At 42.4% G+C, this 25576-nt stretch overlaps 1 protein-coding gene and 1 pseudogene across 1 annotated transcript; both read left to right on the forward strand.

Moving 5' to 3' along the window:
• Positions 1 to 10685: 10685 nt before the first annotated feature.
• On the forward strand, positions 10686 to 11369 carry LOC115428821 (repetitive proline-rich cell wall protein 2-like). The gene has a single exon (XM_030148044.1). The coding sequence runs from the start codon at positions 10686 to 10688 to the stop codon at positions 11367 to 11369; it is 684 nt and encodes a 227-aa protein (XP_030003904.1).
• A 3045-nt stretch (positions 11370 to 14414) lies between these two features.
• On the forward strand, positions 14415 to 24561 carry LOC115428822 (uncharacterized; annotated as a pseudogene).
• The last annotated feature ends 1015 nt before the right edge of the window (positions 24562 to 25576 follow it).

Below are 25576 nucleotides of genomic sequence, written 5' to 3' on the forward strand. Positions count from 1 at the left end.
CCTGTATATATGCAGTACAGGCCAAAAGTTTGGACACACCTTCTCATTCTTTGCATTTTCTTTATTTTCATGACTATTTACATTGTAGATTCTCACTGAAGGCATCAAAACTATGAATGAACACATGTGGAATTATGTACTTAACAAAAAAGTGTGAAATAACTGAAAACATATCTTATATTCTAGTTTCTTCAAAGTAGCCACCCTTAGCTCTGATGACTGCTTTGCACACTCTTGCCATTCTCTTGATGAGCTTCAAGAGGTAGTCACCTGAAATGGTTTCCTAACAGTCTTGAAGAAGTTCCCAGAGATGCTTAGCACTTGTTGGCCCTTTTGCCTTCACTCTGCGGTCCAGCTCACCCCAAACCATCTCGATTGGGTTCAGGTCCGGTGACTGTGGAGGCCAGGTCATCTGGCGCAGCACTCCATCACTCTCCTTCTTGGTCAAATATCCCTCACACAGCCTGGAGGTGTGTTTGGGGTCATTGTCCTGTTGAAACATAAATGATGGTCCAACTAAACGCAAACCGGATGGAATGGCATGTCACTTCAGGATGCTGTGGTAGCCATGCTGATTCAGGTTGCCTTCAATCTTGAATAAATCCCCAACAGCGTCACCAGCAAAGCACCCCCACACCATCACACCTCCCCCTCCATGCTTCACGGTGGGAACCAGGCATGTAGCATCCATCCGTTCACCTTTTCTGCGTCGCACAAAGACACGGCGGTTGGATCCAAAGATCTCAAATTTGGACTCATCAGACCAAAGCACAGATTTCCACTGGTCTAATGTCCATTCCTTGGGTTTCTTGGCCCAAATAAATCTCTTGTGTTTGTTGCCTCTCCTGAGCAGTGGTTTCCTAGCAGCTATTTGACCATGAAGGCCTGATTCACGCAGTCTCCTCTTAACAGTTGTTGTAGAGATGTGTCTGCTGCTAGAGCTCTGTGTGGTATTCATCTGGTCTCTAATCTGAGCTGCTGTTAATTTGCGATTTCTGAGGCTGGTGACTCAGATGAACTTATCTTCAGCATCAGAGGTGACTCTTGGTCTTCCTTTCCTGGGGCGGTCCTCATGTGAGCCAGTTTCGTTGGAGCGCTTGATGGTTTTTGCGACTGCACTTGGGGACACATTCAAAGTTTTTGAAATTTTCTAGACTGACTGACCTTCATTTCTTAAAGTAATGATGGCCACTCGTTTGTCTTTACTTAGCTGATTGGTTCTCGCCATAATATGCATTCTAACAGTTGTCCAATAGGGCTGTCAGCTGTGCATCAACCTGACTTCTGCACAACACAACTGATGGTCCCAACCCCATCAATAAGGCAAGAAATTCCACTAAGTAACCCTGACAAGGCACAGCTATGAAGTGAAAACCATTTCAGGTGACTACCTCTTGATGCTCATCAAGAGAATGCAAAGGGTGTGCAAGGCAGTCATCAGAGCTAAGGGTGGCTACTTTGAAGAAACTAGAATATAAGAGATGTTTTCAGTTATTTCACACTTTTTTGTTAAGTACATAATTACCTCCGCCAAGGAGGTTATGTTTTTGCCAGGGTTTGTTTGTTTGTTTGTCTGTCTGTCTGTCTGTCTGTCTGTCTGTTTGTTTGTCTGTCCGTTAGTGTGCAACATAACTCAAAAAGTTATGGACAGATTTGGATGAAATTTTCAGGGTTTGTTGGAAATGGGATAAGGAAGAAATGATTAAATTTTGGTGGTGATCGGGGGTGGGGGGGCCCACAGGGGGGGGCATTGATTGTTAGTGTGCAACATAACTCAAAAAGTTATGGACAGATTTGGATGAAATTTTCAGGGTTTGTTGGAAATGGGATAAGGAAGAAATGATTAAATTTTGGTGGTGATCGGGGGTGGGGGGGCCCACGGGGGGGGCCACTGATCGTTAGTGTGCAACATAACTCAAAAAGTTATGGACAGATTTGGATGAAATTTTCAGGGTTTGTTGGAAATGAGATGAGGAAGAAATGATTAAATTTTGGTGGTGATCGGGGGTGGGGGGGCCCACGGGGGGGGCCACTGATTGTTAGTGTGCAACATAACTCAAAAAGTTATAGACAGATTTGGATGAAATTTTCAGGGTTTGTTGGAAATGGGATGAGGAAGAAATGATTAAATTTTGGTGGTGATCGGGGGTGGGGGGGCTTCTAGTTCCACATGTGTTCATTCATAGTTTTGATGCCTTCAGTGAGAATCTACAATGTAAATAGTCATGAAAATAAAGAAAATGCGAAGAATGAGAAGGTGTGTCCAAACTTTTGGCCTGTACTGTATATATATATATATATATATATATATATATATATATATATGTACATACACGCTACCGGTCAAAAGTTTTAGAACACCCCAATTTTTCCACTTTTGTATTGAAATTCAAGCAGTTCAAGTCCAATGAACAGCTTGAAATGGTATAAAGGTAAGCGGTAAAAGCGGCCAGAGGTTAAAAAAAAAGGTGAGGTTAAACAAAACTGAAAAATAATGTACATTTCAGAATTATACAAAAAGGCGAACAAGAAATGGGTTAACAACTTAGAGCAGTTCTGCAGCAATGGAGGTTGATCAGGCCTCGAAAGTTGGTGCTACCATTTCCCACAGGTGTCCCAACGTTTCTGAATTCCTTCCAACACCCTCTGTCTGCATAAAAGTAGTGTTGGAACACACTTTGGTGTCATACTGTTGTGAGCATTATTTGAACAGTATTGTACATCAGAAAGTAGTGTGTTAAAATAAAAATGGCGAGGAAAAGGCAATTAACGATAGAAGAGAGACAGACCATCATAACACTTTAAAATGTTGGTCTTTCCTCCAGAGAAACTGCCAAGTAAGTCAAGGTGTCAGTAAGTCCAGTTTCCTTCACCATCAAAAGGCACTCGGAAACTGGGGGAATGCTGACAGGAAGAGGTCTGGCAGACCCAAAGCTACAAAGAATCAGAAGACAAGTTTCTGAGAGTTAACAGCTTGCATGATAGGCGACTCACAGGACAACAGCTTCAAGCACAGCTCAATAGTGGTCGTAGTAAGCAAGTCTCAGTTTCAACTGTGAAGAGAAGACTTCCAGTTGCAGGTTTGATCAGTCCATAACACCTTCTTCCAGTCTTCAGTAGTCCACTGGTGGTGTTTCATGGCCTAGGCAAGCCTCGTTTTCTTATTCTGAAGTCTCAGCAATGGCAATGAGGTCAGTTTAAAACAGTCCAAAAACACGCCTTCATTTCTTCATGTCTCCTCTGCAGCTGCTTCATAGTTTGTTTGTTTTTTTCCTCTGTAGTTTCTTCTTTCCATCCCAGATCCAGCTCATCTCGTCTCATTGTCTCTCATTTTTCACCCTTTCATTTCCAACTGCTCCCTCCTTCCTCATTTTTCTGCCCTTGTTCCTCTTTCATTTCTAACGGCTCCCTCCTTCCTTCTCTCTTCTTTGGCGATTTATTGCGGCGGGCAGGCCGACAGCAGACAAACCTCCCTGTATGGAACGATCTGTCATCTCAACATTATCAGCCAAACACACCGCCTCCATATTGTGCTACAAGGGCTTGGGCAAATTGCTATTTTTATTGGACATGATAAAGGAAATGCTGCCTTATGTTCACATTTTTTACTGCCCAGTGTTAGAGCAGGACATGCAGTGATTCACTCTATTGGACAGTGGTTTGTGTTTCTGTTTGTGTTGGGGGGGGGGGGGGGGGTGGTAAAGAGACAAAACAACATTTTCAACCATTAGACAATTGAACAGATTCAATGGATCCTTCAGATTCAGGTTTGTATAGTTTAAGGAAGACTCTTCCATTTCTGGATATTTTAATGTGAAAGTTATGTTTCTATATTTTATCTCTCACACACACACACACACACACACACACACACACACACACACACACACTAGTATTTTGTTTCAGATATTAAAATCATGTAACATGACTCAAACATTTGGTTTGAATCAGTTCAGTTTTCTTTATTGAGCCCATTATCAGAACAAAGTGACCTCACAATTAATGATCACAATAAACATTGCCATTATAGTCAACACTGATAATTATCTCACTAAAAAGGAAAAAAATGACAAACACAAAACAATATCAAACAAAATAAAAGAACAAAACAAAGGTAGTTATTTAAGGTTTTAAAAGCTTTGAAACAGATGTAAAAAATGAAAATGACATAAATGATGAAACAAGATGAGTATTTTAAATATAAAATACAAGAGTAAAACAAAGAAACACAAACACTCCAACAGTATACAAGACAAACACTGTCTGGACAGTGGGTGGGTGGGGGGGTTGTTCTCTGTGTTTACTCTGTTTGTAGATACCGCATATGTTAAATACAATGATCTGAGGTCATCAACTTAAGGTCAGAAAAGTAGAGGTAGAACCTTCAGAAGCAGCAGAATCTGAGGAAACACACATGAATTCATGGATCTGACCTTCAGCATACCGATAATGATTGTGTAGCAAACACGCACGCACGCACACACACACACACACACACACACACACACACTTAAACATATGGAGATTCCTCTGACATTAATCAAGTATTCTACGTTAAAATCTAAATCTGAATGTGAAACAACAAAACACTGAAAAGTTTGAACATTTGGATGAACTGTGAATATGAACAAAACCATAATAATAACAATAATGACATCAGTAATAACAATAATGATGTCAATAATAATAACAATCACGATATCAATAATAATATCAACAACTGTTCGTGTATCAACCTGTTCTGGTTAAAAGATAGAATCGAATCCAATAGATGCATTAAGAAATGGGTCTCCTCTCCTCTCCTCTCCTCTCCTCTCCTCTCCTCTCCTCTCCTCTCCTCTCCTCTCCTCTCCTCTCCTCTCCTCTCCTCTCCTCTCCTCTCCTCTCCTCTCCTCTCCTCTCCTCCCTCCTCTCCTGTCTCCTTCCTCCTCTCCTCTCCTGTCTCCTTCCTCCTCTCCTCTCCTGTCTCCTCTCCTGTTTCCTTTCCTTCACTCCTTCTCTTGTGACTCCTCTTGGTTCCTGACAGCCAGTGCTCCTCTAAACTGACAGCTCCTCAAACTGTGGCCAACAAAGCCAGCATTAATTAAGTCATTGCCGGACTGTAATTTCCTTGAGAAGTAAAAAAAAAAATTTCTTCACACGCGAAAAGGTTACCAAGACCTTTTCTGTGTCAAAATTACCATGCGTCATGAATATTAATGCACTTAATGAAGACAACCTTTGGTTCATCAAGAATGTTCCAGTAGCAGGTGCCAAGCTGATAAACTCACTCTGTGAAGGCTGTGTGTGTGTGTGTGTGTGTGTGTGTGTGTGTGTGTGTGTGTGTGTGTGTGTGTGTATGTATGTTTGTGTGTGTGCCTCTGTGTGTGTGTGTGTATGTGTGTGTGTGTGTGTGTGTGTGTGTGTCTCTGTGTGTGTGTCTCTGTGTGTGTGTTTCTCTTTTCCTCCATCCCTTTCTTCTTTCTTCAGTTTTATGTCAGATCCTCTGAGAGTCACTTATTTAAATCAACATCTTCCTCTCGTAGTTTCAGCGGCTCACATGAAAACACACATAAACGTCTACACACCTTTTCTCCCACTGCTTCATCCTTTGCTTTTTTCTCTTTTTCCTGCAGATGCCGTTTAACAGACTTAACAGACACATTTTTATATGTTTCTATCTTTTGGACATGGCCTGTGCTTTTGTCAGAATGTGTGCAGTTCAGATCCATGGGTTTGTGTATGAGCTGCAAAAGCTGATTCAGTTCCATGAGCAATCCACTTCTATTGAACTGAAGACAGGAGTCACATCCACTTTGGGTTGTTTTGACTAAATTCTTGTCAAAGCTGCAGTTCTGTCCATGTTGTTTGCACTTTTTAAACTGTATGGTTTGGCTGTAGTTTGAATGGTACTATTCAGTTCATTCTATGGATCAGCTCGGTAGATGAACTGCATGTTTTAGAATAAACTAGAAAAGCACTTGAGAACACAGACCTCCACCAAGGCAGATCAGTCCCCCCCCTTTATCGCCACCAAAATTTAATCATTTGTTCCTTGTGTCAGTATCAACATTTCCTGAAAATTTCATCTAAATCTGTCCATAACTTTTTGAGTTATCTTGTTAACAGACAAACAGACAAACCCTGATGACAAAAACAGAATTTCCTTGTTGGAGCTAATAAATTCAAATACCACAGGTAGTGAAGACACATGAGGAGACAACATTATTCTCCATCTAATCCTTGAAAACACCTCATCAACAGCCATGATATGAACTCAAACTACCTCTGATGACATCACACAACCTAGTTTATTCACAAGGAGTTTTTTTTTTATTTTTTCTTATGCAGAAGCACATGAAGGTCTACAGATGTTCTTGGACCTCAGTGGATCATTGGTGTTTGATGATGGACTCCACTGACTTACAGGAGTGGGTATCCCTCAGGTGGACCGGGCCATCCCACAGAGACAGGAACACATATGGGACTGGACTCTGACACAGTCCTGCTGGGTGGAACCCCAACAGGTGAACCCCCCTCTGGGAGGACAGGCTGGGACAAGAGCAGAACTGTTGGACAGCACCAGATGATACTGGTGCTTCAGGGTTGGACTCAGGCTGGACCCTGGATTGGAGCCAGCGGAGGTGGACCTGGGACAGGGACCATCTGGATGAGAACCCTCTGGACAGGGACTCTCTGGACAGGGACCCTCTGGATGTGAACCCTCTGGACAGGAACCCTCTGAACAGAAACTGTCTGGACAGGAACCTTCTGGACAGGAACCTTCTGAGGGTTCTGGTAGGGCTGCATGATTTTGGCAAAAAATAAAATCCTGATTTTTTTTCTCTAAAAACTCAATTTTCAATTTCAATTTCGATTTTTGGGTAAAACTACAAAAGACAACAGAAGTCAGATGTCGTTTTCATGAGCAGCCCACAATCCAAGCCACTGCTCCCTACCTCAAATCTGTGATGGTATCACATGATGGGCCCACAGAAGTTTTTTTTTTTTTTTTCCATTAAATCTTTATTGAATTAAGTAGAGTATACAAACAATATAAACAACAAGAAAATAACATAACAAGTTTGCCAGGGGGAATACACTACAATACAATGTCCAAATCAGAGCAAATACTGATGGTTTTTATAGCCATTTTGTTTCCAGCTTTATCTAACTAAATTAAATAAAGTTCAACATCTTTCAAAAAATAAATAATATTTAGTTTTGTGTTACAGAACTTACATTTGTGAATGAAAAGTTTAGCAGGTAAGACAAATAAATAAATAAATAAGTAAATAAATAAATAAATATTAGGCCTGTTACGGTACACATACCGAACCGAACTGTTTTGGTACACACCTGTTCGGTTCAGCACACAGCTGTACTGAAACGGCACAGTATGCTGACAAAAAGAAAAAGGAATCAATGCGGAACTTTAAATCTGCGCAAGTTCCACACGGACATATGGAACTAGTGCACAATGATTCAAAAAATGAAATAGCTGCTTCCATAAGGTTAAAAAAACAACAACACATATGATGTCAACCTGAAGGGAAGAGACTGAAGACCTTCCGCCATCATTACAGTCCTGTTTGGAATCACTATGGGTTCAGGTGAAAGACAACAATGAGGAAAGAGACGCTGATAAGACGGACGTTGTTTGGCCCCTATGAACTATGGTAGTTCTAAAACACACTAGTTTTCTCTCTCTCTCTCTCTCTCTCTCTCTCTCTCTCTCTCTCTCTCTCTCAGTCTCTCTCTCTCACACACTCTCTCTCACACACACACACACACACACACACATACACACACATACACACACACACACATGCTGTATAATAGAGGAATAGAACCTGGGAGTTGAAAGTTGTAAAGGAGTTGAAAGGATGTAAAGTTTCACTTTGGTTTCACGCCAGCGTTAGTTATTACATTAGTGATGGACCAAACCCCCACGTATACCCTCACCACCTCCGCCAAAAAAATAAAAAATAAAAAGAAATCCCCCCTTGTGTTTTTGACAAATCGCACCCTGCACGCACGGACGCACACACACACACACACACACACACACACACACACACACAAGTACACAAAGTGGCCTAAACAGTTTATCTGTCCTAAAATAAATTATAATTAGGTTAATTTATTTGTCAGTGTTGCTCTTCAGTTTGTTCAAACAGAATACCAGTTTGCTCTCTTGTTAATGTTGCACTTTATGTGGAATTTTTTTTTTGTTATTTTAATGCAGAATGTGAACTGACAGAAATGTGATTAGATTTTTGTTGTTTGTTCAAAACTCCCTTTCAGGGAATAGTGCAACACTAATGTTTAAAATACATTCAGTAATATTTTATTTTCTATTTGATTTATAGCAGCAGAATTATATTATTCCTGTTTTTCTATATTCTGTTGTCTCCAAAAACTGGTTGAAGAATGTTCAAAAATTCATAAATGCATTAAAGACATTTTGAGGGGTTTTCTTTCTTCACGTAACGAACAGAAAAAAAAAACAAACCGTGGCTTTCAAAACCAAAAACGTACCGAACCGAAAATTTTGTGTACCATTACAGGCCTAATATATATATATATATATATATATATATATACATATATATATATATATATATATATATATATATATATATATATATATATATATATATATATATATATATATATACAGGGTGGGGAAGCAAAATTTACAATATTTTGAGGCAGGGATTGAAAGACAGTGTATGACCAATTAGTTTACTGAAAGTCATGAGAATTTATTTGCCACAAGAAAATTTACATAATAGAAAATGTTTTTATTCTATGTGTCCTCCTTCTTTCTCAATAACTGCCTTCACACGCTTCCTGAAACTTGCGCAAGTGTTCCTCAAATATTCGGGTGACAACTTCTCCCATTCTTCTTTAATAGTATCTTCCAGACTTTCTCGTAATAGTTTTGCTCATAGTCATTCTCTTCTTTCCATTATAAACAGTCTTTATGGACACTCCAACTATTTTTGAAATCTCCTTTGGTGTGACGAGTGCATTCAGCAAATCACACACTCTTTGACGTTTGCTTTCCTGATTACTCATATGGGCAAAAGTTTCTGAAAAGGTATGGATAATAGTGCTAGGTATGATCATGACATCAATATATGTTTGGTTTCAAAACGTATTGACGTAGTGCCTGCTGAGAAAAAACAACTAAATGTTCATTGTAAATTTTGCTTCCCCACCCTGTATATATGTATATATATTCCTTTTTGGGGTATCTGGGCCCACAGAAGTGACACCACTGTAAGACAGGCATCAGCTGTGTGTGCGTGGACCACGTAATATGAGTGATCCCCATGCGGTTCTATTTAAATTGGGGGATCCGTGCATGGAAGAGACCGACCCAGGACAAACTGGAGGGATTCTATCCCCATAGCTGGTGGATGTGTCTGGGCAGAGGGCTGTCTGGGCTCCTCTACTGAGGTTGCTGACCCCGCGACCTGGACCTGAACTGGAAGAAGACGGTACGGTACAGATCCTGGACAACAGATAGATAGATAGATAGATAGATAGATAGATAGATAGATAGATAGATAGATAGATAGATAGATAGATAGATAGATAGATAGATAGATAGATAGATAGATAGATAGATAGATAGATAGATACTTTATTGATCCTTTGCAGGAAATTGCTTTGTTACAACAGCAGCAGTACAAGAAGAAAAACACTCTGAACATCCCACAAACAGCCATCAATGGAACAAATAAATAATAAACAGAATAAAAGATCTATCTATCTATCTATCTATCTATCTATCTATCTATATAGATATATATATATGTATGTATATGTACAATACAAGTAATGTATATAATACAATAACCTAAAACACCTAACACACCTAAGTATGCACAGCATACAATAATAATTTATCGCACAGCGATATTAAAAAGTCTAATAGCAGCAGGCAGGAAGGACCTCCTACTGCGTTCAGTCTTGGACCGAGGGGGGATCAGTCTGTGGCTGAAGGTGCTCTCTCTGAACACCTCAAGATGGTGCAATGGGTGAGATGCGTTCTTCAAAATAGAGTCCAGTTTCCTGAGCATTCTCACCCCAGCCACTTGCTGAACTGTTTCCAGTCCAGTCCCAATGATGGAGCTCGCTTTCTTAATGAGTTTGTTCAGTCTGTTTCTGTCAGAAATGCGAGCTCCCTCTCCCCAACACACCACACCAAAAAAAAGGGCACCAGCCACCACAGTCTGGTAGAAGCTGCACAGAAGAGGCTTGGAGATCTTGAAAGACTTTAATCTCCGTAGGAAATAAAGAAGATAAACATGTGTATAAAAATAAACAGAAGATGAGTGATTCCCATGCAGCTATATTTGAATTGCAGGATCCGTGTGTGAAGTCACAGCTTACATTGGAATCTCTACTACGGGCTCATTAACAGATTTAAAGTCCGGTCAGTACACGGACTTCTGCAAAAGACTGCTGTCACAGATAGGAGGAAGAGCCTATAGTAGCCCGCGGGCGCGAGGCCCAAAGGCACACAGCCGGGAGGCACAAGAGAGATGAAATTGATTTTACGATTTCCCTTTTTTAAAAATCGTCCTAATTAAAAAATCCAATTTCAATTTAAAATTGATTAATCGTGCAGCCCTACACTCTGGACAGGAACCCTCTGGATGTGAACCCTCTGGACAAGAAACCCTCTGGACATGAACCCTCTGGACAGGACCCTTCTGGACATGAACCCTCTGGACAGGACCCCTCTGGACAGAAACCCTCTGGATGTGAACTCTCTGGACAGGAACCCTCTGGATGTGAACCCTCTGGACATGAACCCTCTGGACAGGACCCCTCTGGACAGGAACCCTCTGGAAAGGTCCCCTCTGGACAGGAACCCTCTGGATGTGAACCCTCTGGACAGGACCCCTCTGGACAGAAACCCTCTGGATGTGAACCCTCTGGACAGGAACCCTCTGGACAGAAACCCTCTGGACAGGAACCCTCTGGAAAGGTCCCCTCTGGACAGGAACCCTCTGGACGTGAACCCTCTGGACATGAACTCTCTGGACAGGACCCTTCTGGACATGAACCCTCTGGACAGGACCCCTCTGGACAGAAACCCTCTGGATGTGAACTCTCTGGACAGGAACCCTCTGGATGTGAACCCTCTGGACATGAACCCTCTGGACAGGACCCCTCTGGACAGGAACCCTCTGGAAAGGTCCCCTCTGGACAGGAACCCTCTGGACGTGAACCCTCTGGACATGAACTCTCTGGACGTGAACCCTCTGGACAGGACCCCTCTGGACAGGATCCCTCTGGACAGGATCCCTCTGGACATGAACCCTCTGGACAGGACCCCTCTGGACGTGAAGGGGGAAAATCACGTTTAAAACAGCCTGATTATCTTTAAATGTGAACCCCGCTTTACCTTACCTTACCTTATCTTGTCTTATCTTGTCCTACCTTGTCTCATCTTGTTTTATCTTGTCCAACCTTGTCTTGTCTTACCTTATCTTGTCTTATCTTGTCCTACCTTGTCTTGTCCTGTCTTACCATATCTTGTCCTACCTTGTCTCATCTTATCTTGTCTTACCTTGTCCTACCTCATCTTTTCTTGTCTTACCTTACAATAACCACGATATGAAGGTCCTGGGTTCGATTCCAACACCAGTCGATGGGGGGGTGGGACCTTTCTGTGTGGAGTTTGCATGTTCTCCCCGTGTCTGCGTGGGTTCTCTCTGGGTACTGGGGCTTCCTCCCACCATCCAAAGACATGTACTAATAGGTTAATTGGTTAATCTAAATTGCCCATAGGTGTGAATGTGAGAGTGATTGTTTGTCTCTATATGTTCAGCCCTGCGATGAATGTCCAGGGTGTACCCCGCCTTTGCCCCTATGTAGGCTCCAAGCGACCCTCGTGACCCTAGTGAGGATAAAGCAGGTTCAGATAATGAATGAATGAATGAATGAATGAATGAATATATATATATATATATATATATATATATATATATATATATATATATATATATATATATATATATGTCTGGTCACTTGTGGTTTACAGTCGTCTTCTGGTCCTCACTCTACCTGGACCATGCAGACTAAAGCTGGGACAAAGCAGCAGAGTCCTGTATGGGATTTCTTTGAGTGATGCGTGGGGTCATTTTTTTTTTTTCCTCACTGCATGGGTGCGTGAATGACAGAGACAGAGCGGAGCTGAATGACAGCATCAGACTATCAGACATCAAAACTAAGTGAATTAGAGAAAACAAGTCAGAACTAAATAAAACTAAACTATAAATAAAAATCCAAAACAATTATAACCTTGGTTCAAACTGCACTTATGTTTCTGTAATAGAAATTCTACGTTCATGTCATTCCCATTTGTTTAAAGAATAGTTTGTAATGGAAACATTTTCATAATGTAATTTTGTTTTTTACTCTCTAAAACATAGACATTAGACATAAAACATTTGGATTTGACATCATTTCTATGTTCTTGAGTTCTTATTCTTGTCCTGGTCCGGTCCACTACAGACCACATTCCTGGTCCGGTCCACTACAGACCACATTGGGCTGGGTTAGGGTTAGGATTAGGGTTAAGTCCTGAACAATCCGTGTGCCAGCTGATTGACGGTGCAGGAAAACTAACAATTCACTCCTACTCTGAACACAAATGTCTGTATGTTTTGCTCCTTATGTTTCCATTTTGCTTTACTTCTAACACCATTCTTCATCTGTTGCAGTGGGTTTTCCATCACTTGTTCATACACATCAAAGCCTTGACAAAATGATTCCACCCAAAACAGGTGAATATAGCCCCGCCCCCCACCCATAGCAATATTAATTTAAATTAATTCATATAAACTCAAACATATATTAACTGATACAAATATATTATTACAAATATTAAATTATTTAACTCATTGTTGTATTTTGGCTGCCTCCACCACAATAATATGAGCAAATTAAACCACTGCTGTTATTATTATTATTATTATTATTATTATTATTATTATTATTATTATATTTTTGTATTATTATTATTATTATTATTATTATTATTATTATTATTATTATTACTAATATAACAATTATTATTTTCCCCCTCACTCCCCCCTCTCTCTTTCTCCCTTTCATTCACTCTCCCCTCTTCTCTTTTTCCTTATTGTCCCTTACCAAACTATATTGTGTAGTTATTCTTTATGTTTATTATCTGTTTCATTGTAATATGATGTTGTCATTGTTGTTGTTTTTGGTTTGTTTATTTGTTTGAATTTCCCTTTGTTTATTTGCTGTTGTTTTTCTGTCCACAGTGTCCTGTTAACTATGACTGCTTCTACACACACCACTGTGGAACTGGTACTGGTACTGGTACTGGTGCTGGTACTGGAACTTGAACTGGAACTGGTGCTAGTACTGGTACCGGTACTGGTATTTATACTGGACGAAGGAATGTGTGGACCATGAGGACCTTCCACTGACCTGGGATCAGCTCTGTTGTCCAGTGCTGATATAATCCTATTAAATTACCTTCCAATCAAACAAGACAACAACAACCAAACCTGTGAATGGTTCATATCTGTGGAAAAGTCTGCTTTAAATGGTTTCTCACATCATTCTTCCTGTTCCTTCTGCATCATGATGACAAAGAAGCTGGTTCATCCTCTTGAGACAAAGGACCTCAGTCACACACACGTGGACACACACTGTCATCGTCTCTCTCTCTCTCTCTCTCTCTCTCTCTCTCTCTCTCTCTCTCACACACACACACACACACACACACACACACAGCCAACACAGAGGTCTGCTGTCATACACCTCTCATTAATTCCTACCTGTCAAGCGGCTCCCCCTACCGTATCGGCCCCCCAAAGGTGACAGCTTTCCAATGACTGACAAAGGCTCTTTAGGTGATACAGAAGATCCCTAGCAACCGGCAGCTTCTGTAAAGTGCCCCTCAAATGTCACTTTTGCTGCTGGGAGACGTGCGCACACACACACCCACACACAGTATTTTTAAAACAGAGGCCTGCTCTCAAGTCTTCAGCCGTCTCTGACATCCAGAGGCTGTGGATGTCACACAGGCCTCAGCTCTTAAAGCTTTTAACATCCATACAGATGCCGTTGTTTGACAGTGCTATTGGTGGATGCTATTGTTGCGTGTCGTTTTACCCCCGAGTGCATTGGATTTGCTTGTTTTTTCTGTTGTAAGAGGCAGATAAGGAATAGCAAGAAACAGAGGCAGACTTTGGCTGCGTGTCCATTCAACTGTCAGGAGCTGAGTGGCATCAGCAAACGATGTTGATGTTGACTGAAACTGGTGAGGTTGAGGTCGAACCCATCTGGTACTGGAATCAGTCAGGTGTCAGGGAGAGCAGCCTTACCTGAGTTTGGACTGAGACGCATTAGGAGGAACAGACACAGAAGACATGGACCTGGAGGACGGGTTAGAGTCAGGGTTAGAGTTAAGGTTAGGGTCAGGGGTAAGGTTAGAGGGTTAGGGTCAGGGTTAGGGTCAGGGGTAGGGTCAGGGTTAGAGTTAGGGTTAGAGGGTTAGGGTCAGGGTTAGAGTTAGGATTAGGATTAGGGTTAGTGTTAGAGGGTTAGGGTTAGAGTTAGGGTCAGGGTTAGAGGGTTAGGGTTAGGGTTAGGGTCAGGGTTTGAGGGTTAAGGCCAGGGTTAGGGTAAGGGTCAGGGTTAGAGTTAGGGTCAGAGTTAGAGGGTTAGGGTTAGAGGTTTAGGGTTAGGGTAAGAGGGTTAGGGTTAAGGTTAGAGGGTTAGAGTTAGGATTAGAGGGTTAGGGTTAGAGTTGGGGTTAGAGGGTTAGGGTTAGAGTTAGGGTTGGAGTTAAAGTCAGGGTTAGAGGGCTAGGGTTAGAGTTAAGTTTAGGGTCAGGGTTAGAGTTAGGGTTAGGGTTGGGGTTAGGGATAGGGTTAGAGTTAGAGTTAGGGTTGGGGTTAGGGTTAGGGTCAGGGTTAGGGGTAGGGGTAGGGATAGGGTTAGGGTTGGGGTTAGGGTCAGGATTAGGGTTAGGGTCGGGGTTAGGGTGAAGGTTGGGGTCAGGGTTAGGGTTAATCTTAAGGTTAGGGTTGGGGTTAGGGTTTAGGGTTAGGGTTAGGGTTTTGTGCCAGATACAAGATGTTGTTATAAGATACGGGTGTATCAAATTGGAGGCTAATCGGAGTCATTTTGAATTTTCTATGAATTTTCGAAAATTGCTCAATGATGAGAGATAGAAAAATTTGGGATTTTGTGACCTTGCTGTGACCTTGAACTTTGGCCTACTTGGCCCAAAATTTAATGGGCTCGTTCCAGGGCCTAGGCCTATCTGTGGGTAAAATTTGGTAAAGATGGTTGTAATAGTTTTCCCGTAAAGTTGCTAACAAACAAACAAACACTCAAACAAACAAACACAAAGCAAAGTGATCAAAATACCTCCTGGTGGAGGTAATAACACTGGAACTGGCATCACTCCTCCATGCTATTATGTTGGACTTCAGTTAAAGTGCACATCCATTACAGTTTTTCCCTAAATGTTTCAGTCTTTTTAGGTGGATTTTATGAGACCAGTTTGTGTGTAAATTGTCACTTTTCTACTGCTGCACAAACTCCATGACTGACTTTCATGACACCCTAAGGAGAAGGGGGGCATCTCTTCAGAGAACCGAGTTTCAGTTTCAAGAGGCTGAGAGAGAGTTAGAGATTGAGCTAGAAAGTGAGCTAGAAGGTGAGCTGCGTTCATTGCTAACTCCTTTGACTTGACGAAGTAACTGCTTGGTGATAACCGTAGTGGTCGGCTCACCTGCTCAGCTAACACTTTTCTGCATGACACTCTGATTGATCCAATGAGAGAACAGGAGCTTGAACCCACCAGAGCCCTCATCAACCCAGCCACCCCAACAACATTTGACCTGGGGGAGCCGAACCTCATCATTCAGGCAGCATGCTCAGCCTCTGCTCCAGGCCCAGTGGAATACCACACATTGTGAACAAGCGCTGACCCCAGCTCCAGTGCCACCTCTGGAAAATCTTGAAGGTGATATGGCAAAGGGGAAGAACTGCTGACCAGTGGAGGTGCGCAGAAAGAGTGTGGATCCACTAAGAGGAAAACTCAAAGAGCATCTGTGAGTTTTGGTCCATCTCACTGCTGAGTGTCAAAGGGAAGGTGTTCTTCGGCATTGTTTCTCATAGACTTGCAGTTTTTCCCCTAGAACAACTACATCAGTACCTCTGTGCAGGTACTGTTTCCCAGGGTTCCTGGTTGCTTCGAGTGCACTGATGCAGTAATACAGCTCATCAGAGAAGCCCATGAGAACAGAGGTGACTTATTTGTGCTGTGGCTGGATTTGGCCAGTGCATATGGACCCATCCCACACAGATTAGTTGAACTCACACTTCACCCCCACTATGCCTGAACTATTACAACAAATTCAGGCTAAGGGTCACCCCTGGGGCAACAACATCAGACTGGCATTGGCTGGAAAAAGAGATAATAACTGGGTGTTCCATCTCAGTCGTCCTCTTTGCCCTGGTGATGAATATAGTGGGCAGGTCAGCTGAGGTGGAATGCAGAGGTCCTCTGACCGGGTCTGGTGTGCAGCAGCCCCCAATAAGAGCATTCATGGATGACCTCACTGTCACAGCAACATTGGTCCCAGGAGGGAGGTGGCTCTTGTAAGGCCTTGAGAAACTGGTCACTTGGTCAAGGATGACCGTCAAGCCCACCAAATCAAGATCCATGGTGCTGAAAAGGGGAAAAGTGGTTGATAAATTCCACTTCTCCTTGGCTGGAACTGACATCTCCTCCATCACTGAGAAGTCAGTGAAGAGTCTGGGGAAGCTTTTTTGATGCATTGCTGAAAGACACTGCCACCTTTCAGTCGTCCAAAAAAGAGCTGGAAAGTTGGCTGACCAAGGTTGACAAGTCAGACCTGTCAGGCAGATTCAAGGCCTGGATCTACCAGCATTCCACCAAAAGTCCTGTGGCCACTACTGGTTTACTCAGTTCCAGTAGCAACAGTGGAGTCCCCAGAAAGGAAGATCACTAGCTTTCTTTGCAGGTGGTTGGGCCTCCCCCACAGCCTCAGCAGTGCAGCCCTCTATGCAGTGGCAGTGATATATTTACACCAGAGGTGTCATTGGGGCAGAAGGTGCAAATAAATGAATTTTTAACTATAGATCTTTCATACAAGCATAAACTCCAATCCAACAACGCCACTCTGGGAATTTCACCCAGAGAATTTCTATACCCTCTGTTAACAAATATGACACAATGGGCACACAGGTTTGATTATACAAAGAAGCGGCTTGAGACGTGGTTCCAGATAAAAAATTAAGGTAATTTTTTAATACAAATAGGAATCTTTAAAATACAGAATATAATACATCTTAAAATGTGCACCTAGGGAAAAAGAAACAATTCAAAACAATAAGTTCTTTCAGGGCCGGGCCTTACCAGTGGAAGTAGACCAGGGAGGATGGTGAAGAATCCCAGAAGAGTCACCCCAACCACTTGTGCAGGAACACAATCACACACACACACAAACCCACTTTAGGTGAACAATCAAACCAAGTAGTGACAACACAGCAAACCAGAAGAGAAGGGACACCACCACCGACCACACCAGTCCCACTGCCACAGTCGGCCCACAGCTACTGAAAGGACAAAAAGAAAGGAAATTAATTGAAGAGAAATACTCCCAAAGAAATCAAGAACACTTTAAGCAGTGAAAACCAAAAAACACACAAAAAGAAAATACACTAGACCTTACAAATTGTTAACAAAAGAAATCAAAATAACAAATACACAAAATAAATACACTAAATGGAAATAAATCAAAACCCAAAATCCCTATATGTAACTTAATTCAAATAATCCAGGTTGACAGAAAAACAAAACTTCACATGGCTAAGACAGGAGGTGTTAAAATGTGTAAACACAAAGCAAAACACCATGTGACAAACCATACCCATGACAAATTAACCACAAACAAAAGGACAACTCATGACAATAAACCCCTTGCAACACAGTCAATAACTAGAAGCACTCGGAGAGCGCAGACCTCCGCCAAGGCTGATCAGTGGGCCCCCCCGTGGGCCCCCCCGCCCCCGAATACCACCAAAATTTAATCATTTCTTCCTTATCCCATTTCCAATAAACCCTGAAAATTTCATCCAAATCTGTCCATAACTTTTTGAGTTATGTTGCACACTAACAATCAGTGGCCCCCCCTGTGGGCCCCCCCACCCCCGATCACCACCAAAATTTAATCATTTCTTCCTTATCCCATTTCCAACAAACCCTGAAAATTTCATCCAAATCTGTCCATAACTTTTTGAGTTATGTTGCACACTAACGGACAGACAAACAAACAGACAGACAAACAAACAAACAAACAAACCCTGGCAAAAATATAACCTCCTTGGCGGAGGTAAAAAGAAAACAAACAGCCTCTAAAAGGCATTTCAGTCATTCCCCCCTGTGGCCAACACAACTGCCCAGTTGTGGATGGCAGAAGAAGCGATGATGGTGGCTAGCTGGCTGTTTGCGTGCACAGAGTTTGGTGAAGCAGCATCCCATCAGTTACCACAGCAAAGCCGGCATCAGTAGCCTTAGCTCTAGCAAGCAAATGTGATTAAAGCACAGCAGCAATTTGAGCAAAGCAAAGCAATTTTCCAGTAAACAAAGCAGCAGTATTTCTTGTTCAGTCCCCAATTACCCACTCAGCATCTAAAAAGGAAACAGCTGATGTTACCAAACCCTAAAATGATAGGCTAACGCTAACACACATACCCTGAGACTGACCAACATGCAAGCGTGCAAGCGTTCATGCCAAATGAGTGTGGGAACCTAGCAAAGAGAGACCTAAAGGAAGTGACAATGGCTGCTAGGTGAAACAATACTAAATATAGGCTGAACTATAACCAAATCGGCAGCTACAACCATACCTGAAGGAGCACAGCACAGGTGCAACCAGACAATGCGGAAGCCAGGGGCAAAGCAAACTGGAAGCGTTCACCATCAGCATCAAAGAGAGCAAGAGGGGCAGACCCACAGTGATCGGCCAATAAGCCAGATGATCCAAACTCAAATCAATCAAACTGCGTGGCATATCTGGTTGCCACATGTGGGACCAGTACCATCTTACAGCTCTCATCCAGTGGTCTCATGGAACAATTTATGGTGGCACACACAAGAGAAGCCCCAGATAGCAAAATTCTTCTGGCCCAGTTTTGGCCCACACTCCCCATTTTCATGTGGCCCACTTGTGGCCTGGAATGACGGCGTTTACATGGTGTGAGTCTGGCAGCCAGAAGTGAGCCAAACCCGGGCCACAACTTAGCCAGATGTCAGCCAAAAATCAACTGGACCTAACTAATGTGGCCCTAATCTGGCCCACAACTCATGTTTTCTAAGATGGCCCAGAACGGTTTTGGTACTGGCATCAGATGTTGCCCTAATCTAGGCATGAAACAACATGTGTTGTATTCAGCCCATGCGTATTCAAAAAACATCAACAATGACGTGATTCAATATATACATTTATTCTGAATTGAAAATCATTTTAAATAACATATGCCATACATAAAAATAATTCATATTTCTGATAGCACACTATTAAAAAAGTTAAAGTGCAAAGTGAAATATTTCAGTTCTGTCAAACTATTAATTAGCAATTACAATACAATTTCTAATCACTAAAACATATTTTATGGGGGGAAGAAACACGAACACTGCATTTAAATAGTGGAAATGCATTTTAACCATCTTCAATAGCAGTAGCAACATTAACACAATAGTTTCGCCCTAAAAACATTAATCATTGCATCGTCTCTCATTTGTTCTCTTCATGTGCTCACTCCGTCCCCCATTGTGGTCAGGTGCATCTGAAGCCATTTAGTTATTCTTCCCTTGATCTCTTGGTCCGTTGCGTCAGAGGTCGGACGATTATGTCGCACAGCCGCTTAAAAAATAAAAAATACAAAGATTCTAAATTGGTGTCAGACTTGTAGTGTGAATTCAACTATAAAAAAATACAAAGACAAAGTGAGTCTCTGAGGGAGTCAGTTAAGTCTCAAGACAAACTTACCTATTACAACATTCTTTAGTTGTAAATTCTGGAAGCCAATCTTCCTGTTTAGGCCTCACATGCTGATGCCCATAGCCATGGTGTGCGTGAATGTTGCCCCCATAGTCCACTTCACACACTCCTTAACATTTCCTCCACCTTTAAGCACCAGAGCGTTTCTCTGAAAATTGATATTCTTTGTTAGTTGGTCAGCAGTGCGACATACCCTCACCCTTCCAAATATGTTTGAATATATATATTAGAACTGGTCTAACCAGCATGTGATCTGTGCAATGAAAGCATAACAGTAATGTTTTGTACAGTTCAATAAAAGGTTGTGTGAGTTATTGTTCCCATGGTTATGAAGACCTCCATTATAGGTATCCGTGGGGTCAAACCTGCTGTTAGATAATCTGTGTAATTATGAATCCCTAATTTTCCATTGACTGTATAGCTTGTCAGCTTTTGAGCTATGTTCTTTGAAGCTAACTTAATAAAGAAGAAGGCTAGCACTGGACACCATTTTTCCTCTAAAGTCAAAATTGCTTTCTTACCAGCTGATTTTTTAGGTCAGGAATATTGGTTAGCTGCTCCTCAAGTTTTTCCACAGACTGGCAATCATCTAATAGCAGCAGATCTGGTTCCATACCCATCTCCTCTTCAGTGACCGATTTTAGGGCCTGAACCATGGTAAACAGAATTTTCATTTACTCCATCATCATCTCTTGATTCGTAAGACTCTTTCGTAGAAGTGCTGGGGAAGACAACAGGTTTGGTGAAACAGTAATTAAACAACTGAAATAATATATATTCGATCAACAGCAAATCACTACGTAAGCGATTAGTTACCATAATCTAAATTAAAATGCATTTGAAGAAATGCTTTTACGATTTAAGAATATGGCTGCTTTATTTGACTCATAAATAAAATTACTAATGAATTATCCTATCTGCATTTTCATTTTCTTATTCAAGACTGCTCATTCTTTTACTTAGTTAAAAGGAAAAACACGTTTGAGATTTAATTTTCAAAACATTCTCCAGCAAATAATTACCAAAATTCAATTTGAAAATTCAAATGCATTAGTAAATATGCTTTTTCATTTTAAGAATGTGGCTGCATTATTTGACTCATACATAAAATGAGTAATCAATCATCAATCAATCATTTTCTTTCACTTAATTTCATACCCTACAGTAAGAAAGGAAAAAAAAGTTGTGACAGTGTGAATTTGGTGCGCACTGTCCTCTTCATGGCTGATTTATGAAGGGGGAGCAGTTTTCAGGGAGTAGAATTCGGCACTACATCCATCCCCTCACCCACACCTGTCTGTTCATACAACAGAACCTATGGTTCCCTAGCTAGCGAATGCACCGTGTTGATGAAGACTTCAGACTAACGATTCTTTGCTCCGTCCGAAGATTTTAACCACTGTACCGCGTGATTTAGGAACTAACTAATTACAGAGTGTGTCTTATTATTATTATTATTATTTTAATTCACGCTCTGACAAAGCGGGAATGTAAAAGACGTAACGCTAGCTACTTAGCCTTGTCACTCGACATCCAGTGCAACTTGCCTGTTAGCAACTGAGTGAGGTGAGTTACGTTTGTCTTCGACACACACGGGAAGCTCAGAAACCCTCGCTTTCCCGACGAAATGACATACAGCTTAGGCTACGGAGTCATACATTTATCAAAATGCAGAATAAAATAAATAACACCATAAACTCACCTTGACTTAGTTCTCCGTTCTTCCGCAGCGGCTTTTCTTTTCTTCTCTTTATTTTTTTGCTGCTTCCCGCTCATTACAAAAGGAAGTGGCTAGAGCCAATCAGAGCATAGGAAACGAGTCACGTTTTGAACGGCCAATCCTCATTGGTTGGTTGCCTGGCGAATCATATGTGGTGGATAAACATTCTGTAGTTTCATAGGGCTCTTATGTGGTTTCTTTATTAATGATCTGCCTGTTAAGAAACTGTTTATTCTTAATCTCACTTCGTTATTAGTAAAATTTAATGTACATGCAAACAAATTTGCTAAACAGAAACCCAGCTTTGTGGTCTTTCAATCTTACTTAAAATCCTACTTGGACTCTCTTAACTTTAGGAATAACTCTAAAGGTGTGAAAACTAAAGCCTTATGTAACTAATTTAAGTTGTAATGCCTTATTTTTTATTTATTTATTTATTCATTCATTCATTCATTTTTCTCTTCTTGTTTATTCTTTTACTTTTATTTATCTATTTATTTATTTATTTATTTTTACTTACTTACCTATATATGTATTTATATTTAATTTCTTCCTGCCTACCTCAAGCATGTATGTTTTCTCCATGTTCTGTTGTTCTATTTGTATACGGCATTATGTAAATAAAGTTTTGGGGGGAAAAAAGTTTCATTGGGCTCGAAAGGGGTGATGTAGTTGTGGCATAAGACCCACTGCATTGTGGGGTTTGAAGGACTTTAAGCAGTGTTTACGCTAGCTGCATGCACAACGCAGCCAGTTGTGGGCCAGATTAGGGCCACATCAGTTAGGTCCGGTTGATTTTTGGCTGACATCTGGCTGAGTTGTGGCCCGGGTTTGGCTCACTTCTGGCTGCCAGACTCACACCATGTAAACGCCGTCATTCCAGGCCACAAGTGGGCCACATGAAAATGGGGAGTGTGGGCCAGAACTGGGCCAGAAGAATCTTGCTATCTGGGTTTGTGCTCTGTTCAGGGCCGGTTCATGGCATAATTCACATAGGTTCTTATGGCCTTGGGGGCCAACCACTGGGGGGGTTGCACTATTAATAATAATAATAATAATAATAATAATAATAATAATAATAATAATAATAATGCCTGTTCAAATATGGGCAACATTATTTCAACAGTAATTGGCCCAGATGTGGTACAGACACGTCTGGGCCACATACATCAAAACCACAAACGAGCCACATGTGGCATGCCATCATACAAACAGTGCCATAAGTGCCAGAGCTGGCCCAGATCTGGTTGATATGCTACTTGCCATGTCAGCAGTCAGCCAGGAGTGCCAGTTTAAAACCAGATCTGGCCCACCTATGGCATGGACACACCTGGGCCACATACACCAAACCAGAATCGGCCCACATGTGGCATGCCATCATACAAACGGTGCCATAAGTGCCAGAGCTGGCCCAGATCTGGTTGATATGCTACTTGCCATGTCAGCAGTCAGCCAGGAGTGCCAGTTTAAAACCAGATCTGGCCCACCTGTGGCATGGACACACCTGGGCCACATACACCAAACCAGAATTGGCCCACATGTGGCATGCCATCATACAAACAGTGCCATAAGTGCCAGAGCTGGCCCGGATCTGGTTGACATACCACTTGCCATTGCCAGAGGTCAGCCAGCAGTGCCAGCTTAAAGCCAGATCTGGCCCACACCTGTCTGCTATGTGGGGCCCTTCAGTACAGGGACTCCCAGGACCAGAAAGTCTCAGCAGCCGGCATTAAGGTGAGAACAGGGAGGAAGTGGAGGATGGGGAGAGCAGTGGAGTCGCACCTCAGGCAGAAAGAGCTGGTGGGCACATTGGCAACTGGGAGAGCTGTTGCCAAAGACCCCCGTGGACAAGGTCAGAGGAACGGAGACAGCAGCTAATCCAGGAAGAGGTAGGCAGGCCAGGAGGAAGAGTGAATGAGCAGGACAGTTGGGCACACGGTATGGACAAAGGAGGAGAGTATCCTACAGCATAAAATTACCTGGACAAACATCATTCAGGCAGATTTCCATCACGTCTGTTCAGGCTGTGTCCGTGTTCGGGCTGTGTATGACAACCTACTGAATGCAGCCAACCTCCATGTGTGGGGCAAGATGAGACACCAGCATGCCAGCTATGCTCTGGAAGGGGATCTTTACAACACTTACTGAGCAGCTGTCAAAAGGCCCTTGCAGAAGGTCGCTATCACTGGCACCCTGACCAAGTGCTAAAGGCAGAGGCAGAAAGCATATGCAATGTCAGCATCTCAGGTAAACATCATCTTGCCCTGAAGAGGAGAATCAGCTTTGTCAAAGCTGGAGGGGAACCCTGCTGACAGCAAAGGACAAGGTCAGGTCTCCTCTACACAGCCTCTGACTGGCCTGGGGAAGCAGCTGAAGTTCCCTCAGCATATCGTAACATCACTCTGGCCAGACATAATCATCATCTCCGAAGCAACAAAACGGCTGATTATGGTCAAACTCTGCACATTTTTTTCATTTGCTTCTTCCATCCGCTCTTCCCAGGGCAAGGTCAGGAACTAGTGGACAAGTGTCGAGAAGGAGGCTGGAATACTACACTGTGAGCGAATAAAGGTGGGCTGTAGAGGTTTTGCAGGACGCTCACTCTGCAAAATCGTCAACCAACTGGGCCAAACAGGTGTGGCTAAGAAGAGGGCCATCTGATCTGTGCTTGAAGCTGCAGAGGCCACAAGATGGCTCTGGATAAAGAGGGGTTATCCATGGGCGGTTGCTGCTGGCACGCAAGCTGGGGTCTGATCAACCTCAGCTGGGTCACCTGGGTGAGGATGTTTGATGTTAAAAGACCCAAAACACCCAGTGCCCCTAAGTTACATCATTGATGATCTGTCCCGGTGCATCCAAAAGATGTATCTTATATAAGATTGAACTGGAAGTAACAGCATTGCAGCATTTATCCTTACATACAGTCTATGGGCTATATCTAAAAGATAAGTTCTATTACTTCCACCTCCTATGTCTGAGAGTGGACCAGAGTTAATATCCCCTCAACTACAAAACCTTACAAAGCAACTACAAAAGAGCTTCTGAATTCTTTGCAGCCATTTTAGGTGAGGGTGAGGTGGTGCAGCTGGTGGCGAACCACAACTTCACCACTAGATATCACTAAATATGACACACAGAACCTTCTAGTAAACTGAAGTAAAATGGACCCAAAAGAGATGAATGAATCATTTCAGTTAGGCGGTCCTCATTTGTTCCTATTTGTTACTTGTATAGGATTTATCAGTCATTGCCCTTGATATAGGACAATGGCGGGGGAGATATCCTTGAGTCGCGGAACACTGGACCACTACACTCTCCATCTGGGTGCTCGAGGGTTCATGGGAGTTCGCCCAACTGGTCCACATGTGTTTTGTGGATTTGGAGAAGGCGTTCAACCGTGTCCCTCATGGTATCCTGTGGGGGGTGCTTCTGGAGTATGGGGCGCGGGGCCCTCTTCTAAGGGCAGTCCAGTCCTTGTATGACCGAAGCAGGAGCCTGGTGTGCATTGCCGGCTGTAAGTCAGACCTGTTCCTGGTCCATGGTGAACTCGGGCCGGGCTGCCCTTTGTCACCGGTTCTGTTCATAATTTTTATGGACAGAATTTCTAGGCGCAGCCAGGGACTGGAGGAGGTCCAGTTTGGGGACCACAGGATTTCTTCTCTGCCTTTTGCAGATGATGTCCTGTTGGCCTCATTGAACCTGGACCTTAAGCATGCACTGGGGCGGTTTGCAGCTGGGTGTGAAGCAAATGGGATGAAGATCAGCACCT

This window comes from Sphaeramia orbicularis, chromosome 11 (assembly GCF_902148855.1).
Source record: "Sphaeramia orbicularis chromosome 11, fSphaOr1.1, whole genome shotgun sequence".
In the NCBI taxonomy this organism is placed as follows: domain Eukaryota; kingdom Metazoa; phylum Chordata; class Actinopteri; order Kurtiformes; family Apogonidae; genus Sphaeramia; species Sphaeramia orbicularis.

Coding starts and splice junctions, on each gene's coding strand:
- LOC115428821 (XM_030148044.1), top strand. CDS start 10,686: ATGAACCCTCTGGACAGGACCCTTCTGGACATGAACCCTCTGGACAGG.